General features: G+C 40.3%; 4 protein-coding genes across 5 annotated transcripts; 3 read left to right on the top strand and 1 right to left on the bottom strand.

Moving 5' to 3' along the window:
* Window positions 1-1,745: 1,745 nt before the first annotated feature.
* On the top strand, window positions 1,746-2,741 carry LOC101299161 (cytosolic sulfotransferase 15-like). The gene has a single exon (XM_004292792.1). It carries the CDS (start codon window positions 1,746-1,748, stop codon window positions 2,739-2,741), a length of 996 nt encoding a protein of 331 aa, XP_004292840.1.
* A 1,351-nt stretch (window positions 2,742-4,092) lies between these two features.
* LOC101294909 (cytosolic sulfotransferase 15-like) lies at window positions 4,093-5,258 on the top strand. 2 transcript variants are annotated; one of them, XM_004291108.1, is made up of 2 exons: window positions 4,093-4,518; window positions 4,675-5,258. In XM_004291108.1, the coding sequence occupies exons 1-2, from the start codon at window positions 4,140-4,142 to the stop codon at window positions 5,136-5,138; spliced, it is 843 nt and encodes a 280-aa protein (XP_004291156.1). In that variant the 5' UTR covers window positions 4,093-4,139; the 3' UTR covers window positions 5,139-5,258. The 2 variants fall into 2 exon arrangements, with proteins under 2 accessions (XP_004291156.1, XP_004291155.1); XM_004291107.1 differs by having other exon boundaries at window positions 4,093-5,258.
* A 431-nt stretch (window positions 5,259-5,689) lies between these two features.
* LOC101298866 (poly(A) polymerase-like) lies at window positions 5,690-10,372 on the bottom strand. The gene is made up of 11 exons (XM_004292791.1): window positions 10,226-10,372; window positions 10,072-10,149; window positions 9,816-9,923; window positions 9,557-9,619; window positions 9,286-9,447; window positions 8,967-9,080; window positions 8,825-8,887; window positions 8,414-8,743; window positions 8,167-8,331; window positions 7,073-8,044; window positions 5,690-6,973 (listed from the first exon to the last, which is right to left on the bottom strand). Exons 1-11 carry the CDS (start codon window positions 10,370-10,372, stop codon window positions 6,923-6,925), a joined length of 2,253 nt encoding a protein of 750 aa, XP_004292839.1. The 3' UTR covers window positions 5,690-6,922.
* A 515-nt stretch (window positions 10,373-10,887) lies between these two features.
* On the top strand, window positions 10,888-14,293 carry LOC101294624. The gene is made up of 12 exons (XM_004291106.1): window positions 10,888-11,203; window positions 11,281-11,499; window positions 11,594-11,689; window positions 11,772-11,946; window positions 12,100-12,168; window positions 12,244-12,344; window positions 12,502-12,594; window positions 12,744-12,815; window positions 12,900-13,019; window positions 13,113-13,163; window positions 13,632-13,820; window positions 13,921-14,293. The coding sequence occupies exons 1-12, from the start codon at window positions 10,940-10,942 to the stop codon at window positions 14,086-14,088; spliced, it is 1,617 nt and encodes a 538-aa protein (XP_004291154.1). The 5' UTR covers window positions 10,888-10,939; the 3' UTR covers window positions 14,089-14,293.
* The last annotated feature ends 343 nt before the right edge of the window (window positions 14,294-14,636 follow it).

The raw sequence follows: 14,636 nt of genomic DNA, 5'->3' as shown, positions 1-14,636 counted from the left end.
CAGGTTGATCTCACGGCCCTCAATATTCAAACCAAATATATTTGCAATGTTTCCTGCTGATATGGTACCACTGATTTCCCCAAATGTGAAAGCATTTTTTCCCTTGTCAAAACATTTTAAAACAGCAACGATGTCAATATCAGACTTCCTACAAGCAGATTCTATTACTCGGTGTTCATAATAAGCTCTGAACAAATTTCTGAACGGTGTCCTGTCTAGCAATTGAAGCTTCAGTTCAGTAACATTTTCCCTTATCTCAACAGTCATTAGGCGACCAAACTTGAGAAGGTCGCACCTAAACTCAAGGTGGGAGTACTCTTTCACCATCACGAACTTTCAATCTTGATTGAGAAACTACCTACTCGACAACAATCTTGATTAAATATGCATATCATAATCATTTCACTATAAACCTATTCAACAACAACTACCAAATTTACATTTACCCAAACAATATATACCTACAACACAGGAACATTCAAGAATTATACCTACACCACCAACAGCTATCTGAGAATGAAAAACACTGACAGTCTACCTTAACAACAGGCACACGGGAAACAATCCTAACTGACAGAATCTACCTACGCAACTCGCACAGAAAACTCTTTACCTCCCCCAATAGGTATGAATATTTATGTTCTATTCTTTAGGTACAAGTTAATAACTTGCTAACTGACAGAATCAAACCATCATACTGTTTATCTCACACATAATCATCCCACAATCATCTCACAGAGACCTATCTATAAGCTTCAAAGCACAAGTACCTAATTGACAGAATCATAATCACAAAATACCTACATAACAGAATCATTCGCCAAATATACCTAATTAACAGCTTCAAAACACAGATACCTAATTGACAGAATCATAATCATAAAATACCTACATAACAGAATCATTCACCACCTACTTATTAAACAGGATCAGAAGGAACAAAGCCCAAGTGCAACCTGCACAACAGAATACTCAATAGAGTCTACACTACAAATTGAATACAGACAACATTCATACCTATTGGAGAGACCTCAAACGAGAATACCTTCAACCGTCCCTCTCTGTCGAAATGGAAATGCAGCCGAACATACGCCACCCACAAGCCTCTAATTGTTCGATCCATTAAAATGACGAATTGATTCCGGAAATAAGAACCTCAGAATCAAATGATTAAAGCCCCATTGATGATGCCTTTCAATGTCTGAGATTACGACGCCAATTCGTAACCTCCTCCGACCCAGGTATCTCAACGGAGAATATGAATTTAATGGAGGGATTAAAAGACATTTACTAGCTAGGTATTGATTCAAATGCTTCGATCAAGTAATTGATTATTTGGGCGTAGTCTGTGCAAGCGGGTTTTCAGCTGCTGGGTAAGCGTTATGAATTAGGTTTAATGAAGCGGCGAAACAGCTCGTTAATTGCAATGCGTTCAGTTGGTGGCATTTCAGCAATTCCCTTCAACAACAAGTTCTATTGTTTAGATAAAACAATATTATTTTTTTAACTAAATCAACCTAATTCATAAAAGAGTATAACATGTGGGTGTAATTTAAAATGGGTCTCTGATTTTGGGTGTAATATCAAATTCCCCCTAAAATAATTTTGCGGCCAGGTCTAATCTCTATCTACCAGTCTACCACTCCTGAACTTATAATTACTGTATATGCGGGTGTCTTTGTGAGTTAATTTTCAGGCCAGGTCTAAGTTCTAGCAATAAGAACCAGTTCAATTTGATTGCTAGTATGGCTGACCATGAAGTAAAAAACCTGAGTAATGAGTGTAAGGAATTCCTTCTCTCTCTCCCGAAAGAAAGAGGCTGGCTACACCTTCCCCAATATCAATACCAAGGCTTCTGGTGCGCGAGAGCAGATATAGTCCAAGCCACAATCGCTTTCCAAAGGCAGTTTCAAGCTAGAGACTCTGACATAGTTGTGGCCAGCGTACCCAAATGCGGCACCACATGGTTGAAGGCCTTGACTTTTGCTGTGGTGAATCGACACCGTTTTGAAATAGAGGCACATCCCTTGCTCACATCCAACTCCCATAAACTTGTGCCATTCTTAGAGGTTGATCTCTACATAAACAACCGAGTTCCTGATTTCTCATCCAAGTTTCCTGGTGAGCCAAGGAGACTCTTTGCAACCCATATTCCTTTTCCTTCGTTGGGTACAATTACAAAGTCCAATTGTAAGATCGTTTATGTTTGCAGAAACCCATTCGACTCATTTGTTTCTTACTGGCATTTCGTTAACAAAATCAGGCAACAATCTATAGGTCCAATGTCCCTCGATGAGGCCTTTGATAGGTATTGCCAAGGCTTGCATCCGTATGGTCCATTTTGGGATCACATGTTGGGTTACTGGAAAGAGAGCTTGAAGAGACCTAACAATGTGTTATTCTTCAAGTACGAAGACATGAAGAAAGATGTTGTATCTCACTTAAAAGCATTGGCCAAGTTTATAGACTACCCTTTCACCGAGGAGGAGGAGAGAAACAGTGTGATTGAAGACATAGCAAAGCTCTGTTCTTTTGAGACCATGAAGGAGTTGGAGGTCAACAAAACCGGAACCTTTGTCATGAATGTGGAGAAAAAGATCCTGTTCAGAAAAGCTGAGGTGGGAGATTGGGTTAACTATTTGACCCCTATGATGAAGGAGAGGATGTCCAAACTCATAGAAGAAAAGCTCGGTGGTTCAGGCTTGACAATTATAGTGAATCCCGAGCTAGCAGATAGCTAGTTCATGGGTTCCCATCAAAGAAACTCTCTGCTAAGTTCCACCATTGATAATGGTCTGTATGCTTTTGTGTTTACTCTCCTGTAGAATTTGCATTCAATTACTGTAATAAAAGGATGGTTTCCTTCTTATAATCCTCTTGTTACAAGTGTAAGATTAATTTCCTGTAAAAGAAATGTAATGCCATTATGATGTAATATTTCCTATTCGGTAATGCCATGTAGCTAGCTAGCTAGATTCTGGGATCCTTAATCGATTTTTCCAACAAGATCGAAATTCCAGGTTCCCAACCTGAGGACTAATAGAGGGAATGATCTGATGATATTGAAGAAGAAAATGTTTGCTCAAAAATTGGTCAGCCACGGGCCACGGGCAATATATCATTGAATTTGAGAGCCTCAGTGTACCTAATAATGTAGAATGGGCATGGCAGCAATATGGTGAAGGAAAGAACATTGATGAGGCCGAGGATGAGGATATACAGAAAGGAACATGTTACTCGGAAGAGATGGCTACTGTGTTTTAACAGGGACTCATCTGCTCTAGCACACTACCTTCAACTCAGCCTTCTATGAAGGAAGTTCTGCATATTCTTCGCGGTTATGGTTCATCCCTCCCTCATCAGATGCCATCAATCGTAATTTATGATATCAAAAATGTGGGGATTGATGAATTTGACATTGCACCTCTCCTTAACACGGCTGACGGCTACTTACCTTTCGAGTTACAAACGCAGTAAAAAGAAAGACGATAGCATAGTTACAAATGTGTGTAATGTGCTCTGGATAGCTGTGAAGAAATCTCATAAAGCAATGGAAAGAGGATCCTCTGCTTTTGGTTTTTTGAGCTCATATAGTAAATACTAGGTTGGCATGCTCAAGTCTGTAACTTGTGTCAAAACCATTGTACACACACAGTACATTATTAAGCTGATAAGCTCCCTCAAACACATCTCTTGACACCTTAATTTCTCCTGCTAAAATAATACGTACTAGTTTAGTCTCATAGTGGATCATTAAAAACAATATTGCTGAACTGAGCCAGACTTGTTATAACATTATTGCTGAGATCTGATCCAGGCCACCATCCCAGGCTTGCAGCTGAGAGTAGATTAATCATGATTCTTATTTTATCACACTGATTAAGGATTAAGATTCTCATAATAATGGGGCTGCTCTGGCTGGAAGTGTCTGGCGTGGATCCTAATGTACAAAATTTGAAAGTATGCTTACCATTTATTTATTTATGTGGGTATCTATAAAATAATTTTACGGCGAGGTTTAATCTCTATCTACCAGTCCTACCACTGCTAATCTTGTTACTATATATGTGGGTGTCTTTGTGAGCTATTTTCAGGCCAGGTCTAAGTTTTAGCTACCAGAACCACTTCAATTTGCTAGCATGGCTGACCATGAAGAAAAAAACCTGAGTGATGAGTGTAAGGAACTCCTTCTTTCTCTCCCCAAAGAAAGAGGAGGCTGGTTAGGCCCTCCCCAATATCAATACCAAGGCTTCTGGTGCGTGACAGCAGATATAGTCCAAGCCACAATCGCTTTCCAAAGGCAGTTCCAAGCTAGAGACTCTGACATAGTTGTGGCCAGCGTACCCAAATGCGGCACCACATGGTTGAAGGCCTTGACTTTTGCTGTGGTGAATCGACACCGTTTTGAAATAGAGGCACATCCCTTGCTCACATCCAACTCCCATAATCTTGTGCAACACTTCGAGGTTGATCTCTACATAAACAACCGAGTTCCTGATTTCTCATCCAAGTTTCCTGGTGAGCCAAGGCGACTCTTTGCAACCCATATTCCTTTTCCTTCGTTGGGTACAATTACAAAGTCCAATTGTAAGATCGTTTATGTTTGCAGAAACCCATTCGACTCATTTGTTTCTTACTGGCATTTCATTAACAAGGTCAGGCCACAATCTTTAGGTCCATTGTCCCTCGATGAGACTTTTGATAAGTATTGCCAAGGCATGGATGGGTTTGGTCCATTTTGGGATCACATTTTGCGTTACTGGAAAGAGAGCTTGAAAAGACCTAACAATGTGTTGTTCTTCAAGTACGAGGACATGAAGAAAGATGTTGTACTTCACTTGAAAGCATTAGCCAAGTTTATAGACTGCCCTTTCACCGAGGAGGAGGAGAGAAACGGTGTGATTGAAGACATGGCAAAGCTCTGTTCTTTTGACACCATGAAGAAGTTGGAGGTCAACAAAACCGGAACGTTTGTCATGAATTTGGAGAGTAAACACCTGTTCAGAAAAGCCGAGGTGGGAGATTGGGTTAACTATTTGACCCCTATGATGAAGGAGAGGATGTCCAGACTCATAGAAGAAAAGTTCAGTGGTTCAGGCTTGACATTTGAAGTGACTCCCGAGCTAGCAGATAGCTAGTTCAGGGGTCCCCATCAATGGAACTCTCTGCCAAGTTTCACCATTGATAATGGTCTGTGTGCTTTTGTGTTTAATCTCCTGTAGCATTTGCATTTCAATTTCAGTTACTGTAATAAAAGGATGGTTTCCTTCTTATAATCCTCTTATTACAAGTGTAAGATTACTTTCCTGTTAAAGAAATGTAATATTTCCTACCAGATCGTAACGTGTGTAATGCCATTATGAAGTAATATTTCCTGTTGGGTAATGCCATACATGTAGCTAGCCTAGCTAGATTCTGGGATCTGTAATCCACCAATGTACGGGCTAGATATCATTGTATTTGAGAGCCTGGATAGCTGTGAAGAAATCTCATAAAGCACTGGAAAAAGAATCCTCTGCTTTTGGTTTTTTGAGCTTATATAGTAAATACTAGCCTATCAGGTCTGTATCTTGTCTCAAAACCACTGCAGTGCTGCTGTTATAAGCTCTCAGTATCGGCTGTTGTTATACGCTCTCAGTATCGATGGCTATGGGACTATATAGACTATTAACATTACCAGAGTTGGAGATGGCAAAAGTTAACTTGTATAATAAACTGTATAACAAAGGTTTGGGTGTACAAACTACAAAGTAAATAAGTTAGGAGAGTGCTATACATGGGGAAAATGAGAAAGTAACCGCTCGCACCCCAAATTTTTGTAGAACCTATTTGCCCGAAGACGTCCATACGCAGACAGAGCTGTAGAACTACCTTCCCCACACCATTGAGTTACCTCGTAACAGGGTCCTTATGAGTCTTGTGGGAACCTCTTTCCCAGAAAAAGCTTTGATCAAGGCCGAGCAGCAGACCTTCCTTCCCACCCTGACCAAGTTGCCTCACATAAGGTCCTTAAGTTTCCAAAGCACCAACATACTCACTGAAATTCATGGTGCACAATGTCTCGCCACCAGCTTCAAAATTCCAAGGCACTTGATCACCCCGCTGTGCGATTTGCATTGCTGAACCTTCCCAGGCAATAGGCTTGACATTTCACATGTGCCCACCTAGGCCATAATGAAAGCCAGCAGTTATGCGGCACTTACCATTGTGCTGGCTCTTTTTCTAATAGCAGTGAGATTCCGTCTTCAACAACTCGCCTCGTCTATGTCATTCCTTTGATTTCAGATTAAACCTGTTACAGAAAGGCCACACAACAAAAACAGAACAGAATAAAGATATAATGATTTGCTTAATAGAATAAAGAGTTTCAAAGCAGGCCATATTGTTGGCTATTGCATAGATTCTGACCTAGCGCCAGCTTCCAAATTGACAGCATTTGCAATTAGAGGCTATACAACAGAAAATCAAGGATTAGAAAAGCTCAGGTTCCCAAGATCTACTGTGTAGAAGAGATGGAAATAAAATGGAAAATGAATGAGATATGAAAGATAGTAAGGTCTAAGCATAGTTACTGGAAACAAAGCGCTTATAGTGGTGCAGGACCTGCCACCACAATATGCACCAGTAAACACATTGTCTGTTCAGTGGGGGGAAATAAAGAAAAAGGAAAAAAAATCATTATCAAATATCTGAATCTAATATAAACAGGAAAAAAAATATATATTAGCATGTGAAGGAAAAGAGTTTGGCCAAGCAGTTAACGCAAAAAGAGAGAATAGGAAAAAACAAAACAAAAGATTATGTGCGAGAGTAAGAGAGAAGTAGAGAAGCAAACAAGAGAGAACAAAGTATATATAGAAGAGTTTATGTTCAAAACCTCCAGCTCTTCTGATCAGGCGTTTTAAAGTACGCCTTGCAGACTTCAGGTGCCACTTTTCCAAAAAAACTCCACTCCTGACGAAAGAACATCATCCTGCAAATATCCCCATGTCTCACTATCTCCAAAACTCTTAGTTTTCTCACTTCCATCCAGTACATGCCTAATCCACAATCCTCATATTGAGAAACTCACCTCGCAATTGAGGTTCCGATTGCTGGAAGTTGTTCCTAATACACCTTCAGCATTGTCCCCACCCATAATCTGACTGCATGGTTTGACTATTTCTTGGTCAACATCAATGACACCCTCGGTCCAATTCAGAATACTACCAGTAGAATTGGTCCCCATATTCTTCATGTCCACCAAAACCACATTTCCAACTCTGTCCCCATTTATTTCAATCTCGCATGTTTCCTTGGATTCCGAGAAAGATACAGCAGATGGATGTACCAACTCCTTACCCTGTTGTGAAGGCTTTACCCCATTCCACACGCTAGGGAATTCAGAAGCACATATAGCTGTTGACTCATTTTCAGCAATGGACTCCCGCACAACATTTTCAACTGACCCCACAGGTACGATGGTACCCTTTACACTCTCCAATTGTCCACCAGAATTGATGTCTGCAACTCCAGTTGGTGGACCCTCTAACCTACTACCATTACTCAAGCTAGTATTACGTGTTCCACCAGATCTACCTGCAATACTTTCTGGGGATACAGACTCCACCCGTAGTGGGCTAATAGAGGTCTGCTTTCCTAGTTCAGTTGGCCTCGTATCCTCTATAGGATTACTTTTCCTCCTGATACGTCTTTCATTAGACCCACAACGTTCTTCATAAGTACCTTCATCTTGCTGGCTACCATGTCTTGATAATCGAGGCCGTTTATACCCATCGGGGAAGACAAAGGAAGGAAGCTGCTTCCGGCGAACATGACAAACATACATATCCATCCCATGTTTCCAAAAATCATACATGTTTACATCAAGCCTGAACTCATCAACTGTTCCACGTATATCAAATTGCTGACCTTCTTGACCCTTTACTCCTTCTTTCCTCTGCAAACCCATAAAGAAAGCACAATGTGCACATGGCTTGGATGCGTCTATATACTCTTTTGGATATGGATGGCACTGAAGCATTCCATTTGTGTCTCGCTCAATCTGCACAAACATAAATAATTTATTCTATGAACTAATTGTCCTAATAGACTTACTTTGTGGAAACTTATAATAATTAAACTCAGTAGCCTTTGCTCTACAAATTGTTGCCCCATGAAAATTACCTTCAAGGTGAGCTGTCTAAGACGAGATTCCACCCACCCCTTCCATGCCAACAAATCATCATCATCGGCTGCTACAATATCCACCTGTAGATAGTTTTTGTATGCCTCGAAGAAAATATAAGGTTCAAAAAGAGCGCTCCACTGGCTTTTCTTCAGCTCAATCTCCTGTAAGAAAACCAATAAGCAATTCACATCAATGCTCAAACATACGCAGGAAGCCATTTTGAAATTCAATTTATGTTCTTACCTCACATATCCTATTACCATGGTGGAACTGCTCTGTTATAACACGTAGAGTACTTACTGAGACATTGTAACTAGAGTTCATACATGGGTAGGCAGGAGTTATTATTGGCATATGATGAAAGCGATCCTGAGGGTTTTTACGAGGATCCCATATAGGTAACCCAAGTTCGTTCTCTTCTATTGAACAAAGAAGTACAGGATTTGGCCAACGCCACTGAGTATACACTCTGAAGAATCGAGAAACCAACATACTAGGATTTGCATTGGGATAAAGCTGACATATCCGAGCAACTAAGATAGCCCAATTTACACCACCAAGGAATCCAGTAACCTACACCACATACATGACAGTTCAGAAAGTGTGATTAATTACTTAATAAAACTGAGAACATTATACCACTGCCAAACTTACATTAGAATAAACACCGCGCCTTTTGCCCCAGAATTTTAAACACCTGAGTGTCGTGCGGAAGTGCTACAACCAAATAGAGTGTCAAGGGACAAATCATTTGAACACAGAGATAAACCAGGGTAATGGATAAGATAAAATTAACCTCAACATTTGGAACAAGCTTAAGAATTTGATCTGCAACCCTGCAGCCATTCAAACTTCGAACTGTTTGCTCGTCAACATCATATAGCACAGATTCATCTGAGATGTCCAGATCCTGTTAACAAACATGTTCCAACACCACATTAAATGGTCTTTCAAATCAGAGTAACATAAACAACTGATGATAAAAAAAAATAATGATACATCAAGAGTATGTTTAAATAGGCTTGAAAATATGTAAAATATGGTTCCGAGCACAAACAAATGGTAAATGAAAAACAAAACAAAACAGGTTTTAAGAAACTGGACTTTGAACTCACCTCCGGGACAACCAAGAGAGATATGCTTGCATATAAAAGATCAATTGATATGCCCTGAAACTTGAATTTCATGACTGGGACATGAGCATTAGGAACTCGTTGAAGTTCTGTCACCTCTTCCATTTCACACAGGATGTCATGCAAAATAATGAAAAAATCCTCCTGAAGAAAGAAAGTCAAAAGTGTGAGGTAGAACCGCTAGGAATAAAACTGGCCATACTCAACAAAGATGAACAAAGAAAATTCATATACTAAGAGCAGATAAAATTGCCTCTCGATTCACATATGTCGGCCCAACACAGAGAGTATCTATATCAGCTCCAGGCCCATGAACCTGCCAAGAAAATATTTTGCTTCGTCAAAGCACGGTCCATAAAAAAAAAAAACATCAGAAACAAAACATAATCCACCATGGGAACAATGTTATGCAACAAAGGAGGCATTGATAGTTTCTCATTATGTAGCTACAAATATGATCCCAAGCCGATACGTACAGCACCAAAAAGAACTGCCAGACAACTTAAACTTACCCCAAGTCGATATGATCCAAAAGTGAAAATGACAGCATTTGCATCCTCCACCATCTGATCACTGTAGCCTCTCTGGCGTGTCAATTGCTTCACCCAGTCTTTCACAATCTACACCAAAATATAGCTCATAATTAACATTATGTGACCACATTTAAAACCGCATCGAAAGCAACAAAAATGAATGAATCTAACCATAATTCAACACTGACTATAACTGATTTGGCTCGATTTCAACACGGATAGAGAGATCAATTACCTGGCCAATGCGGCCGAGAACCTCTTCTCTTTTCGCAGTCTCCTCTTTGCTCTCATAAAGCCCCGAATCAACCAAGAACTAAATCAGAAACAAACAAAATCAAAAACCTGCAAAATCAAGGTCACCAAAACCATAACCAAAAGAGTAGAATCACCTTTTCGAGTTCGACATTTCGGTGAAGATCAGACTTGGACGGCCCGGAGAGAAAAATCGGCTTCGTGATTCCGTAAGTCCTCGGCGGCGGCTGTGGAGGGTCAGAAGAAGAAGACGAAGCACCTTTCCGACTCTCAGAAGCCGCCATCTCAGCACCAGAAAAAACCCTAACCTTTTTTTCCTATTTCGAAAAAGACCTAACCTCAAACACCACCACTACAGCCTCCCCCAAAAATAGCAAAATTTCCAAAATTAAGACAAACAAAATATCAAAAATCCTCTGCGGAATTGAAGTTGAGAGAGTGAAAATGCTGAAAGCAAAAACCCTAATTTGTCGGCGATCGGAAACCTAACGAATTCCAGATCGGAAATCGGGATTGGGTTTTCGCCGGAATCGGGGGGATCGAAGAGTGTGTGGGTGGGGAGATCGAGAAAATGAGATGAGGATTTGAGACTTTGAGAGAGAGATTTTTTGATCAAGATGCAGACTTCGATTAATTAAAAAAAGAGAACGCTCTTCACGTTACTTCCAGCAAAGCCCTTGTCTTTCCATATTCTATACAAAGTTACGAAAAACTCCCTCGCCCCCGGTTTTTGACTTATTTGACTTTGATTTTAACCGGTAACGTCGCCGTTACTATCACTTTGTCACTCCCGAAGCGCGAACCAACCAAACTGATTATTCCACTCTCTCTAATCTCCTCCGCCAACTCATATGGCGCGTTGCGGCCCACGCGCCACCTTGATATCCACCGCGGCAGCTCCGAAATTGAACGTCCCGCGCAGAGCGAATCGCCTCGAGCCCTCGAAATCTGCGCTGTTCGGCCGGAAGTTTCACGCGCTGCGCGGTTACGGACGGAGAGACGCTGCGAGAGCGTTGGTGAGGAGACGAGTCTTAGCTGAGGTGAAGGAGAAGGGGCTGGAGCTCAATGTGAGGGTCACTATCGAAGAAGAATTGCCTCAGGATCACGAAATTTCGGTAACTTTTTTATGTGTGCAAGTTCGATAATGTTTAGTGTGAACGTAAGAACTAGTATAATGTATGAAGATTTGCAGTGTGTTGCGGAATTGCTAACTGTAGATGTTGGAAGTGCATTGAATCTAGCATTTGGCGGATTTAAAGATTCCGGTGGCGGTTTTGACAGCGTGGAGGTTTCAGTGCTTCTTTGCAATGATGAGTTTATCAGGAAACGTAACCAGGAATGGAGAGATGAGGACCGGGCTACTGGTGTGGTTTCCAAGTCCCGGCATGTGCCTGATCTTAAGGTTTCAAATGTAAGAACTTGTATTTGCGTCTTTACTATTTTTAGAGGATGTATATTTGATAGTAAGTTTGTGACTGATATTGGATTATTGGTGTTAATTGCAGGTTGTGTTGGGTGACATTGTGATTTCTGTTGAGACGGCAGTGAGGCAAGCTCAGCAAAGAGGCCATACGCTTCTTGATGAGATACGCCTTCTCATGGTAGGACTATTTGGTGTTTGTTTTGTGCTTGTAGTAATTTTTTAGTGTTATTTCGTAGTTTGATCCTTGAACCATGCTGCAGGTGCGGGGATTGTTACATTTATTGAGATTTGATCATGAGATTAGTAAGGAGGCTGCAGGGGAAATGGAGAAGGAGGAGGATCGTTTTTTAGACAGTCTTGGGTGGAAGGGAAAGGGTTTAGTTCTGAATGCATATGATGCTGAAACCCATGGGAATTTCAATGAGAAACCAGATGGTAATCCTATCTTGTTATTTCACATCCTTCTTCTTTGGTCCTTAATTTTCTTTGTTAAATAGATAAAATTATATATATTCCAATTCATCCTGTAGCCAAGCTTTGATTAGTCAAGTTTGTAATGAGACAATCTCACAACTGAATTGTTAAAAGACAGGATGAGAGAAGACCGCCTGCGATTTTATAAACCAAAGTTCAGATATATTTTCTGTGATATGGATGGTAAGTTTGGCCTTATTGTGCTCTTAAATGCTCGTTGCTTTCTATGTTTTGAAATATATTTTGTTGCTATACAAGGCACCCTTCTTGACAGCAGAAGTCTAATGAGTTCAACCACTGCAAGGGCTCTAAAAGAAGCCTCATCAAGGGGTGTGAAAATAATAATTGCCACTGGAAAAGTAAGATCTTCTTTTGATCATTTTCATGACATGATACTTGAAAGATGTTCTATTAATCTTTGCTACTTAAAATTTACTCTTTTAACTTGGTTTGTCCGGTAACCTTATTATTTTTGTGGCTTTGATTACTGATAGTGTTAACAGTGCTTTTGAACAGGCTCGTCCTGCTGTGATGCGTGTTTTTAAGATGGTAGATTTAGCTGGAAAAGATGGCATTGTTTCAGAATTCTCTCCTGGGGTTTTCTTGCAGGTCTATCCTTTCTCCTTCGAACTTTTCATCTTAAGCATGCTGCTGAAATGTATACTTGTTTCGCATTTACACTTCTTGCAGCTATATTTGCTTCAGTCTCAGAACATTAATACATAATGTCCTTGCTGTCCACCCCTACTTGACACCAGGGATTACTTGTTTATGGTATTCAAGGTCGGGAAATTTGTAGAAGGAATTTAGATCAAGATGTCTGCAGAGAGGTATGTACCTCCGCTTGGCGTGCAATGATTTCATTGTTTCTTTTGTTTGGAATAAAGCAAAAGCCATATGCTCCTTTTCCGTAGGCCTGTGTTTATTCACTGGAGAATAAGGTTCCTCTCATTGCGTTCAGCAAGGATCGTTGCTTGAGTCTATTTGATCACCCACATGTTGATTCCATGCATACTGTTTATCATGAGCCAAAGGTGCCAAAGATTTATGCTTCTTCACCCTCATGAGCATTTTGTTATTTCTTTTGTCCTCCTTTTGTTTTTGATTTACATGTAAGGTATCTACAGGCGGATATCATACCTTCAGTTGAGCATCTCTTGGCTGCTGCTGACATACAGGTATGGTTCTCAAGAAGGAAGCATTTACTACGTTAACCTCCCTTCAAAACCCTGAAAAAAGTGGTGGTGAACTGTTGGCAGTTAGTCGGAAACTTATGTACATTGCATTGGACCTTTTTCAAAATGAGTTAGTTTTCAATTCACTCGAAAACCATTTTTAGGTTTTATATATTGGGTGTGATCAGACCAGCTTTTCAAATTATGCATCTTTTAAACATGTATATTAGTTCGCATTCAGCTTTACTTCTTAAGGTCCTGACTTCACGTATGTGCTCTTAATTTTCTCTTCATTTTGAAGTTCAAATTTCAAGGGACACTTTTGTTGTGTACTATATCAGTTTTCTGACTTCATCACAAGGCCATTGTTTTATCCTCTCCAATTGATACCACTTGAATCTCTATAAAAATTGATCAGTAATAACTTGCTGCATTCAGTTCTACTGATATGCACAACTGATCAAAATACAGAAACTGGTCTTCATGGACACTGCTGAGGGAGTATCTACTGCTTTGAGACCATATTGGTCGGAAGCAACTGGAGATCGTGCCACAGTTGTTCAAACTGTGCCGGACATGCTTGAACTTGTTCCCCCAGGAACCTCAAAAGGTAGTGGTGTAAAGATGTTGCTTGATCATTTGGGAATCACTCCAAAGGAGGTAAGGTTAATTTCTCTGTTCCAAGTTATTCATGTCAGAATCATGCATCTCCACTTGATCGGCGTTTGGATTATGAGTACTTATAACTTATATTCTCTAGATCATGGCTATTGGCGATGGGGAAAATGACGTTGAGATGCTTGAGCTGGCTGGTTTGGGCGTTTGTCTCAGTAATGGAGCAGAGAAAACAAAAGCTGTCGCCAATGTAATTGGCGCCAGCAATGACGAAGATGGTGCAGCTGATGCAATCTACCGCTATGCCTTCTGAGCTTCAATTCAGCCAAAGAAGAACTACAATACACACAGCTTATCAGTTAGGATGAGGCTTTCAACCCGCCACAAGATTCTTTACAGTCTACAATGATCCCATTATTATCTCTTCTATGAGTGATTGATTGACTAGTGTAAACTGAAAGAGAAGTTTCTCAAAACTAAAAACCAGCAATTATAAAATTAACTCATTGATTCAACTGAACAGATCGAATATCTATTGATATAATTTGTCCATCACAAACCAGACATTACATAAACGTTTAGAGCTACAGAAACATACATGTAAAACATAAAGTGATCAAAAGATCAAAGCACAAGGAATCAAATTGTTATATAGTACCACATCCTATCTGCCACTACGTTCTTCTTGGTCGAAACTTGTGTTCAGATTTTGTCCACCAAAAGAGTCATTGTATCTCGAAGAAGGTTGGTTCTTCTCTGGAGCCGGGGGACACGATCGACCTCCAGAGGAATTATCTTCATGCGAATTGTCTTTCTTCTTATTTTCATTCATCATCCACTTGTTGCCTTCTTGCGACATAC

Source organism: Fragaria vesca, linkage group LG2, assembly GCF_000184155.1.
Source record: "Fragaria vesca subsp. vesca linkage group LG2, FraVesHawaii_1.0, whole genome shotgun sequence".
Lineage (NCBI taxonomy): Eukaryota > Viridiplantae > Streptophyta > Magnoliopsida > Rosales > Rosaceae > Fragaria > Fragaria vesca.
This window is presented reverse-complemented; position numbering and strand designations above follow the sequence as displayed.

What these genes read in the sequence shown, in the direction of transcription:
- LOC101298866 (XM_004292791.1), bottom strand. Translation starts at nt 10,372, where the DNA reads ATGGCGGCTTCTGAGAGTCGGAAAGGTGCTTCGTCTTCTTCTTCTGAC. An exon ending in TTGGATCATATCGACTTGGG is followed by an intron (nt 9,620 to 9,815) that starts GTAAGTTTAAGT and finishes TTTTCTTGGCAG; the next exon opens with GTTCATGGGCCTGGAGCTGA. An exon ending in CGACATATGTGAATCGAGAG is followed by an intron (nt 9,448 to 9,556) that starts GCAATTTTATCT and finishes TTCTTTCTTCAG; the next exon opens with GAGGATTTTTTCATTATTTT.
- LOC101294624 (XM_004291106.1), top strand. Translation starts at nt 10,940, where the DNA reads ATGGCGCGTTGCGGCCCACGCGCCACCTTGATATCCACCGCGGCAGCT. An exon ending in CTGATCTTAAGGTTTCAAAT is followed by an intron (nt 11,500 to 11,593) that starts GTAAGAACTTGT and finishes TGTTAATTGCAG; the next exon opens with GTTGTGTTGGGTGACATTGT. An exon ending in TGGCTGCTGCTGACATACAG is followed by an intron (nt 13,164 to 13,631) that starts GTATGGTTCTCA and finishes ATCAAAATACAG; the next exon opens with AAACTGGTCTTCATGGACAC.
- LOC101294909 (XM_004291107.1), top strand. Translation starts at nt 4,140, where the DNA reads ATGGCTGACCATGAAGAAAAAAACCTGAGTGATGAGTGTAAGGAACTC.
- LOC101299161 (XM_004292792.1), top strand. Translation starts at nt 1,746, where the DNA reads ATGGCTGACCATGAAGTAAAAAACCTGAGTAATGAGTGTAAGGAATTC.